The sequence below is a fragment of the Parambassis ranga genome, chromosome 17, assembly GCF_900634625.1.
Source record: "Parambassis ranga chromosome 17, fParRan2.1, whole genome shotgun sequence".
Taxonomy (NCBI): Eukaryota; Metazoa; Chordata; class Actinopteri; family Ambassidae; genus Parambassis; species Parambassis ranga.
This window is the reverse complement of record NC_041037.1, coordinates 22451522-22462575: the sequence shown is the minus strand read 5'-3', so window position 1 is coordinate 22462575 and position 11054 is coordinate 22451522. Positions and strand designations below refer to the sequence as shown.

The following is an 11054-nucleotide window of genomic DNA, read 5'->3' as shown; positions in this document are numbered from 1 at the left end:
CTTTTCACTGCAGGACCTACCAAAGCATCCGCACATGGACTAGACCCAGAACAGCTTCTTGTCCTCAGCCATCAGACTCTTGAACCAGCAGATCCACCACACACATCTCCCTGTCAGAGGAACACAGAAGCTCACAGAGAACAGGTCCTCCTTCAGTCTGAGCTCCCTGGATGATGATGCTGCAGCATCACTGTGTTAGGTCTATTTAACCCAACACTCTTTTACCACCTGCACAGAGATCACAGACAACTTCTTAAGGTTTTACTTGCAAGGAGAGTGACCCCAGAGACTGCTCAGTTACAATTTCCAAACTCACTCTGAAACAGTCTCTGGCTCGCGTGCCTTTTATTGAATATAGGAACACCCTATTTTTACAACATTGTTACTAAGGGGAAAGGGAAACATCTTGTTCAGTATCGAAACCACTCTTTTCATATCTTCACTGACACCCTTCTCGAAACCGTTGTGGGTGTGCTTCCTGTCATTCTCTTTTCTTGGTAAAGTTGTTCCACTGTCCCCACAGTGACCTTTGTGTATATGTCTATCAGCTATCTTTATGCAAGCTGGTTATATATAAGATAATGCATGATATGACACATATACAGAAAACAAGAAACACTTCTATAAGAATAAATGTATAATCATTAAAGAATAACTCCAACACACTGTCATCTCTACAGCTTCCATCAGCCTGAATGGAAACAGAGCACAGCAAGAGGCGGAGCTACACAGCTGAATATGAAAGTGTAACGCACTATGGGGCCATAGATGTAATAAAGCAACAAAAGTAGCTTCGGCTATGGAGCCTGAGTGTGTGAATAAGACACCAAAGAAAATAATAGAGCTCAAATAAATATATTATTATGTAATAAGCAGATATGCAATAGGACAGTAACAGCAAGTTATGACTGATAATAAATGTATTTATTACTATGTAATATATATATAAACAGGTATTCAGTAATAATATGCACAATAAACAATCCAAACTTTGATGACAGAAGGTCACTCTGCAGTTCTGTCCATATCTCAGCTCATTCAGGAAACAATAGTTCATTCAATGTTCCAAAAAAAGGTTTTTATAATCCTACAGCGTCACAGGGTGATCGGGCAGCTCGCCATGTTGAACTCGATTTCAAACTAAAGGGGAAAAACCCTGACCTAAACAAGGTCAAACACACATTAAAATTCAGTATGAATGAAATGATTTTCCATCAAGAAAGTAAATAAATGCATTCATACATAACGATGCATAATGATGAATAAATAATACCAGTAATGCTATTGGTCATACAGCATATAAGGCTCAGGTTATTTAATGATAACATTTATAAATCATTCAAGTTTCAAGCTTTGGGTAAAGGTGAAGCTAATGATGCACTTTATAACACATCAAATTAAATCAGCAATAAGCTAGTCACAGGTTCATAACATTTAAATGTTTAGACAAACAAACAATTTGTTTGTGCATGTCGATGGGTCAGTTCAGAAGCACCATAGGCCGGTTTGGCTTTAACCACAAAAGCAACAAAAACTATACAAAACGAACAAAACAACCAATAATAAAGTATTCAGTCAATACTTTAACACTATGCCTAACATTCGGCCATAAAAGTAACACAAATAGCACGGTCTATTAAAATAAAGACCGGTATTAACAGCGTTAGCTTAGCCATTAGCCTAGCGGTTAGCCGATAGGCTTTTAAATGGGCGACCGCGGCTCCGCATTCCATTATAAAGTTCGCAGGGTCAATAAATGACTCGCCGCTGAGTGGATATTTACGGAGATAATGTAGCTTCAATCGGCGCGGTTCGTTTGGGTCATGAAGCAGTTTAATCGTTACTTTTGCCAGAATGCTAACCGGAGCACGCCAAGCACAGGGACGGCAGCGGCCATGGAGCGAGAGGAAGCGCGGGGTTGTGCCCCGGAAGTTAAAGGGACACACCCCGCCACAATAAAGCGGTGACCGGAAGTGAGACGCTGTCTGTGTTATGTGGGTTACAAAAGGCTGCATGTTGGAGTGAAGAGCTGCTGTGTTCTCTCTGGTGTTCATTCAGCACAGCTGGAAATAATGCTCCTCATTAGTACTCAGTGCACCACCACCTCCATCCTTCTTTGCTACCGAGTCAGGGTTAGGGAGTTGGCCCCGGAGGACACCGCCCTTCGGCCCTGGAGACCGCTCTCCCCTGTGTTGCCGACCACAGTCTGGATCAGGACAGGAACGGCTAACAGCAATCATATATACTGTAGGAGCCATAGATGGTGGCAGTGCAGCTGCTTTGTTATAAAAAGGCAGCTTTATTTATATAATTTATTTAGAAACAGATGCTCACTGCATTCTATGACGTGGTTATTTAAGAGTCCCAGCTGCTCATCTAAAGCGTCATGTTACCATGGAGACAGAGAGCGGTTCAAAGGTACGTGTCACTCAGCTTTAGTTGGAGCGTTGCCATAGTTACAGTGTAAACAGTGTATGTCTCACGCCTAACACAGCATCGTGAGTAACTTTGTTGTCACTTTGTCTTATTGATCTTTAGATGGAATCTGATGGTGTGGTTTTGTGCTTGTGTTGACATTTGTTTTACATTTGATCAAGTGCTTCTTTGACTGTTGTGGTCTTCGACTGTAGAGGGCGCTAGCCGCTGGTAGGACCTTTGTTGCTTGTAACAAACATATATCAACAAATTGCTCTCTGTGTTTTATCTTGTATCTATTGGGAGGGATGCCTAAGATAAAAACATGTAGGTTCTAGTTCAACCTTGATTTGTAGGATTTCCTGCATTATTTCTACAATTTCTGTCCAAAATTCTTTCATCTTGGTGCAAACTGCAACAATTCTCTGCCCTGCATTTAACACACACATCTAAAACACTTGGATTGAATTTACTTAATCTTGCAGGAGTCAAACTCTCATCAACCATTTATATTTAGACATACAACGTATTAATAATACTGAATTCAGTTTTAGTTCATAAATGCATATTGACTGTTGGTAATTAGTTGTATGTGTTTGTTTTCAGTTTCACACTTTCCAATAAACCTGTTGAGACGAGCGGACTGTCGTCAGAGTCTTAGAGGGAAGACTGGAGCAGACATATACCGAGGACAGCAGTAGTGAGTACTTTGTTGTTTGTCGTCTGGTTGTCATGGGGATGGGGAATATTTGCGTCAGGTGGTGTAGGTGGTGACAACCGGATTCTACTACAGGGGCACATTTGCCAATACAAAGAAACCCTGTATTTTCTGCCATACCTCCAACATACTTCATGCAATGTGGACAAAATCTTACAGTACTGCTATGGACCTGAGTCTGAACAGATATATATGCTAATATGATGACACGGTCATAGCGCCACCTACTGGCAGCAGGAAATTTCTCTTTTAAACATGTTTTTGTTCTACGTCTCTGGAAATGAGAGGAGAGAAGAGCATAGGACAGGAAACTGCAATGGCCCTGTTGGTCGCAAGGTGCGCGAGGGCCCGCATTGCTGCTTGCAGCTTTAATTTCCACCTGCTGTTGGTTCGGAGTTGAGTACATGGCTAAGATGCAGGAAGATGCATCTCACATGTTTTATGTTTGTGCAGGATTGCTCTTAGGACCGTGACAGGGCATCCAGAGGAAATGGCGAGATTCTGTCTCGGTTTTTCAGGGGCACTGTGTCTTGGGGCCGGCTTGGCTGTTTCAGGCCTTTGCTACTATATGTATAGGAAGAAGACAGCAGATGAGCTTGATGTGAGTAAGAATGTATTTCATTAACATCATATAGCAGTAGTCTGCAAAGTGAATTGCGGTTCTGAATGCTAATACTTACAGAGGGACTGTTGCATTCAGTGCATGCTGACAGCTCACTAGTCTCTGACAAAGAAGTACACCATGCAAAAATGCTTGAGAAAAGCTCTCCTACTTGTTTAACCAAAATCCTTTGCAGCCCTTTAACATGTTGTTGGTGATGGTCATGCAGCGTAATGTGCAAGTTTGTAAAACCTCCATGTGCCATCTGACTATGTGTGTGTCATATTCAGAATGCCCCCCACATCAACATAGATGGAAACCTTAAAGACACTTTGGAGGTTACACCAGGAGCACGTCTGCAGTATGCTGTTGTTGAAGGTAACCAGAACTGGATCATTTCTAATACAAACAAGTGATGATTATGTATTTCCACTTCATACTGTATGTTTGTGTATATATTGTAGGTGTTCAGGAGCCTGTAGGCGAGCCACTGAGGAGTCAGTGTCATGAAGACATTGTTGGTGTGTTGCACAAAGTGGAAGTCAGAGAGCACAGGCTGGGATGGAGCAGCCTTTACTCTGCTCTTTTCAAGAGTCATGATAAGCCAGTCTTGCACAAACAAGTGACATCGGTGCCCTTCGTATTAAGGGGTTCGGATGGGACTGCAGTCCGAGTCCATTGTCCACTGAAGGCCTCTGGACTGAACATGGAGATGTTCGACAAGAAGTTTCTCCAGGTCAGCCATGGATTCAGTGTTAGAAATGCTTAGAGTCAGTTACCAATGCTCGTTATTTTAATAATTAATTCACAACAAAATGTCTGTTGCTTATCACTGATAATTTACATAGTAACAATACATTATGAAAATATGCACCTTTTTTCAGGTGGGCACACGTGTTACTGGTGTAGGCAAGCTGACGCTGGACCCAGATGGCACCCTGAATCTTAGACCCCCTTCTGATGGATCTAAGTACTTTCTGAGCATGGCAGACTATGACACTTTACGAAAACAATACTGGGCTGCGGCCAAAGTGTGGAAGAATTTGGCTGTTATATTTGCTTTAGCCGGTGCTCTAGCGGCTCTACTAACATGGAAAGCTTCGCTGGCAGCGTGACAACGAAAGGAGGGAATCCTGTTGAAGATGGGGAAAATAATCAGGAGAACATCTGTCATCTGCCTCTCTCAGCCATGTAACCGTATACTGTGGAACTGTGGACATGCTGCTGCTACACCTGCTACCAAGCTCAGCCACAACATTTGATGTTATGATTTTATTCTTTTTATGATTTTAATTTCCTTCTTAATTGAGTGTTTTAAAAGGTTTATTCTGTGATTTCATCTTATGTAAAGCACTCTGAATTGCCTTGTGTGTGAATGGTGCTATATAAATAAAGCTTGCCTTGCCTCCAATTGTACTGTAAATATCTGGCCATGATGTTCTGTGTCAGAAAAGGATCTCTCTTAATGAGGATGTTTCACTTGTTACCGTTTGCTACTCCATTCATTTAAAAAGAGAAATTCCACCTTCTAACTGTTTACAGGCAGTCTGAAAAGAACAGAACACAATATAGGGGGATGCTCTAAAACCAAGAATCCAACCAACTCATTAAACATGTAAAATGATGAAGATAACACATCGCTTTTGGTTATCCTAACTCCCATGGATACCTCCACACAATAACATATTTTCTGGGTTTCAGAAAACATGATCAATGGTCTTACCCAGAAACCTAGATAAAAGTTTACACTATGCTGATAGAGCCTTTTAACAGCAAGCAACGCTGCATTTCACACTATACTGGATCTTTAAATGTGTTATCTGTGGTGAAATACCTATCCTGGCATTCCAAGAGGCAAAGCTGAAGTGGGGAACAACAGGAAATTGAGTATAAAGTACAGCAGCATGGAGTGACAAGGAGTATGGTCGAGCTTCTGGTGGGGAAAACCTGGCAAAGATGCTCCAGATAGACAGGGACAGTACTAGCTCTGGAAAGTTCCTGGTAAACACAGAAAAATCTCCATTCATCACTGGTATTAATGTAATCACTCTTGTTGCCAGGAGGTGGACACAAGTGTTGTTTTGACAGGCATTCATCATATTCTTTGTGCCTGACGGTAATACTAACATTGAATGTTTAAGCATCATATCATGAAAGAAAATGGTCATCCACCTCTGAATCAGGGAAGGGGCTCTGTGTCACAGTGACATGAGATGATCTTACAGCATATGTGGTCATAGACCCTGTGTACCTGCCTGTGCCTCCACATCAAATGGCAGCTGATAAGATCAGAGTTCAGGCCATTTTTTTCATATAGTTACAAACGCTTGGTGGCAGCAGCACCTGGTGTCTGAAAAGACCTGTAGTGAGTCATCAAGTGTACTATTTCTGTCATCTCCAACCAGCAATGAGTCAACATTGACAACACATAGATGAAAAGGGAAAAACAAGTGTGTGTGTGGAGGTGAAGGAGGCAGTACAAGGTGAAGAGTGTGACATCAAGCCTGGTTTAGGGTGAAAAAAAGGAGCAGGTGGATGACACAGGATCCCATTAATTACCCTGTGCAAGTGCAGGCATTTGGCATGTCTCGCTTGCTGAAGTGGTATGTGCCGATCTCAAAGTGCCATGTCGGACTGTTTTAGTGCCATGACTGTTTTAGTGGTATGTGGCGATCTGTGGCTCACGTGACTCTGTTTTTAAGCAACATGCCATTTTGCTGGAGGATGTTTTGATGGCATTTAGTGCCCGTTTTGGACTTTATCGCTTAGACAATCTGCTGAAGCACTATATGTACCACTCACATGGCGTTTGGACCGATGTGTCAGCACTGGGTGTTTTAGTGGTATGTGCCACTTCGTTGCTCCGCCACAGTTATGGGATGTTTTGGTGCCATTAATGGCCGTTTTGGAGTTCATCAGTTTGACAGTCTGCTCTATGCTCTATCCGCTTTGTATGTTGCTCACCTGTGGCTACCCCAAGTGGGCACTTACCAAAGCCACAAAAACAAGAAGAAAGACAACAACCGACGGAGAAAGAACATCTTGTGAAGTATATAAGGTTATTTACGCACTGACATGTACTCGATTATATATGCTTACACTTTGAGAAAAACACATCTATAACTCTTACAGAGCGTTAGGGAGGAACTCTTTGATGCGGTGAAGGCCGAAGCACTAGGAGGCACGGACGTAAGATAATTCATCCAACATAGAAGGGGCAAAGTATTTCATAGTCATAAATATGTTAGACCAACTATTATAATTAGTAGGTGGAGATAAAGGGGCAACATGTCCCAATATGGGAATAACTACGAGGGTCTTGACAAATGGTTTATCTATTATGCAAATGTACCCCACTTTTCAATAAAACTAGCCTGTGTCCAGGAAGGGGCAGAAACACTTATGGAGGAGGGTGAAGCAGACTGAAAGGCCTGTGTTCACTAAGTGTATTCTCCCTTTGCAAAGGCGAAACTATACATCAAGTGTATTGTCTTTCATTCAATGTTCTTATTTTAGAAGACGGAGTCTGGCAACCCGGGGTGACCAGGGAAGGTCACGACAATCTCCATTCCATATGTGTCAGGAGTATCAGAGAAACTCTGCAGGATCTTCAACAACCATGACATCCCGGTCCATTTCAAACCCATGACAACTCCCAGGGAGAAACACAGCAATGTGATATATGCAGTCCAGTGCAGTGAGGAATGCTCTGATCTGTACATTGGAGAAACTAAACAACCACTCCACAGAAGAATGGCTCAGCACAGGAGAGCCACCTCCTCAGGACAAGACTCAGCTGTTCACCTCCACCTCAGAGAGAAAGGACACTCCTTTGAGAACAAAGGGCAGTCAACCAGTCCACCTCCGGCAGTTTCATAGTCGTTAGCCAGTCGTTAGACACACCTGGCCCAGTCAGCCAGAACATCACAGGTAAGTATGGAAACATTTAGTGCTATTGTTTTTTAAGTTTCACCCAGACCCACCCACTGAGGTCTGTAACCACATATAAACCATGTTTCCCACCAACAGTTAGAACTGATGAAGCTGCTTGGAGGAGCAGCCAAACGTCTTCAAGAAAATTTGAGAAACAAATCGATTCTGTGGTTAGGGCTAGCTTTTTTCAGCTTCGCCTCCTCGCCCAAGTCAAGCCCTTCCTGAGTCAGAGAGATCAGGAGAAACCATTTATGCTTTTGTTAGCTCCCGTCCTGACTATTGTAACGCACTCTATGTTGGAGTTAACCAAGCGTCGGATCACTTACAGCTAGTACAGAACACTGCTGCTTGCATGCTCACAGTCATAAGCATGATTACGTCACACCTGCCCTCTACTCTCTCCACTGGCTCCCTGTGAAGTTCAGAATCGATTTGAAACTTCTGCTGTTTGTTTTTAATGCTGTCAATGGTCTGGCACCTCCTTTTGTGTCTGAGATTTTAAACATTCACCAACTGACCAGGGCCTTACGCTCTGCTGAGCAGCAGCTTCTACAGGTCCCTCAGTCAAGGTTCAAACAGTGGGGTGAGCGCTCTTTTGCAGTGTCAGGTCCTAAAGTGTGGAATAGCCTTCCCTTTGAGCTATGCACAGACCTGCCACTGTTTAAGGCCAAACTTGAGACCCAGCTGTTGAGAGAGGCTTTTAAGACATCGCCATGTCTTATTGGTATTCTTTTATCTGTTTTTATTGTTTTTATTATTTCTTTTGTTCTTATTTTTTGAAATTTTGTTTCATGTATAAAGAGCTTTGGGCAATCTCCAGTTGTAGTAAGACGCTTTATAAATAAAGGTTGATTAATTGAATGACCGATTAATTATATTGCACACCTTTTTGGATCAATACTGCAGTGAACCCCCGTGCTGGACAGACACAGCCACCGACCTTTAAGCAAGCCTATTGTGCCCTCAACAGTGCTTCTGGAGCGTGCATGGCCCCGGTTGTAGTGCTGCTGCTGACGTGTCCCTGAGTTGGACACGGGGGGCGTTAGTCATGGCTTCAGTGGATAACCCGATCACCTACAGAGAAGAGGTGCTTTAGTGAACTCCACAAAGGTCAGAGAACCTATGTCAACATGTAACATTCACCAATAGGCCTTCCATCTGTGACAGCCCCCGCTTGGAGACGCACACCCACAGAGCTGCTCTGCACAATGAAAGAGTCGTGTGATTTACCAGGCCACCGCAGCAGCATTCAACAAAACATGTTTGCATCACAGATGAGTTGGAAGCCCCTTTTTGTTCATGTAGCTAAACTCATTGTGTGTCTGATTGGTTGACACGTGTTGTGACCCTCCGATTACTTCCTGTTTGCAGGTTGACTATTCTACCATTAGATACTGTGATATTGTGATAGATACTGTGATACCTTCGGGGCTCAGACTTGAAGCCCATGCAGAAGGGTCAAAACTTGTAATTCACACTGTGACCGCTGGGGGCTGGCTCCAGCAGCGAGTCCTTTCCCATAGACTCCCATGTTAAAACTTCACAGCAGAAATGAACATGTTTACAGCCTGGTAAAAAACCACTCTGGTCTAAATGATAGGTTCCCTTCTAGTGTAATTTTACGAGGGTTGAATTTTTTTACAAATCACTTGTTTTAATTTTCTTCTGACTTAAAATTAGGCATAATTATGGACATTGCGGACTCAAGCAATGAAACTGTAGCAGGCCAAAGCAGGCAGCCACTAGCTGCAGCCGTATCTATGGGAAAACTATGACATTTACTCGTGATCCGAGTACTGGACAAACTGTCAGACTCAACGTTGGACAAGGGACACAGTGAGCCGCTGCTGGAAGCCTTTTCTCCACACTGTTGAAGTGCACTTTGTAGCTCCACTAGAGGGCCACATGATCCAGGAGGCGCTGCACTCCTTGTGCGCTGTGTTGCAGCATTCTGTCAGTAAGAAGTGCTGCTGTGAAGAGAACAGCTGTCAGACTGAATGTGGAACATCAGCTGCTCCTCCTGTTGATTGAAACCTTGTTGTACAGATGGAACATTGGCTGTGGATTCTTCTTGCTGCTCTTTTCTTTGGTAAGATAGAAAGCTGCACATGTTTCCTCTTCAAACACTTGAAGACATTACTGAGCTCTACATGAAGAGCTCTGAATGTTCATTCTACACTCACTCACAGCACATCATCTCTGCTGCCATCTGTTACCTTGGAAAACACCTTCTATGCTTCAAAGTGACAATGATCCCTGAAAATGACATCTGTTCTACATGTGAGAGAACTCTTTAAAGCTGCTGATTGTTCTGCTTTCATCAATCATCTTTATTGATCCATCTCTTCCTCTGCATCTTCTCTTCTTCCCCAGAGTGTAAAGGACAAGACTCAGTGACCCAGCAAGAGGGAGATGTCACTGCTGCTGAAGGAGACACTGTCACACTTGGATGCTCCTTTAAGACCACTGATCCAAGTCCCACTTTGTTCTGGTACAAACAAGAAGGGAACAGTTACCCAAAGTACATGCTAAAGAAGTATGGAACTGGACCAGCAGATAAAGCTCCAGACTTCCAGGACGACAGATTTCATACAGACATCCAGAATAAGTCAGCTCCTCTGAAGATCCAGAAGCTTCAGCTGTCTGACTCTGCTGTGTACTACTGTGCTCTGCGGCCCACAGTGACAGGAAACAGCTCAACTCTGTACAAAAACCTTTGGAGCAAAGACAACACAATACTCCACAACATCCACTAGAGGGACTCACACACTGTCACAGCTCCAGCTGCTTCCTCCTTTGTTCAGTGTGACCTTCACCTTCTCTCCTCTGTTATCTGCAGTCAGTGGAGAACTAAAAACAGACAGTTTTAACAAAGTGTGCATTCAAGAAATGATTTTTAGATACATTCTAGGATCAGTATTTGGAGCAGTAAAACCAACATCATGTCACCAAAACATCCATCCAGATCTTTGAGTCAGAGCTGATCTACACAAAATGTCCTTGTGTTTCAGTGCAGCCACAGTTGGTCACATCTTTCTTTAAAATCTGATCGGCCTCTGTGGGACTGGACCAGTCTGGTTCTCTTATATCTGAATTTAAGCGTGTTTTCACACTTGGTCCCCTTCCAGGAGTCAGAGTCCATCTGAGGAATCCCACAGAGAACTTTAGTGGTTCCATTTCTTTTCTCTCTGGAGACATGCCTCCTGGGGTTCATACTGACAACACACACACTTTCACGGTATGCTGATGATGCACAAATGTACATAACTGAAGAACAAATGTAGTCTATTTGGATATCTGGCCTTTGATAGCTGGTCATGGATCAAAGGACGTCTTTGTCCTGACAATGAAGGACACATCATGTGTTCTCAGGTTGTCATGTCCTCT

General features: G+C 43.2%; 1 pseudogene and 1 gene segment (V, D, J or C); both read left to right on the top strand.

Annotated features, from left to right (window-relative positions):
• The first annotated feature begins 3599 nt into the window (after positions 1–3599).
• Positions 3600–5004, top strand: LOC114449788 (mitochondrial ubiquitin ligase activator of nfkb 1-A-like; annotated as a pseudogene).
• Positions 5005–9620: 4616 nt separating this feature from the next.
• LOC114450386 (T-cell receptor alpha chain V region CTL-F3-like) lies at positions 9621–10354 on the top strand (the record flags this gene model as incomplete). The annotated part of the segment is given in 2 exon segments: positions 9621–9756; positions 10041–10354. Coding segments are annotated over 2 exon segments (357 nt in total), but the record flags the coding sequence as incomplete, so codon positions are not given.
• Positions 10355–11054: the final 700 nt, after the last annotated feature.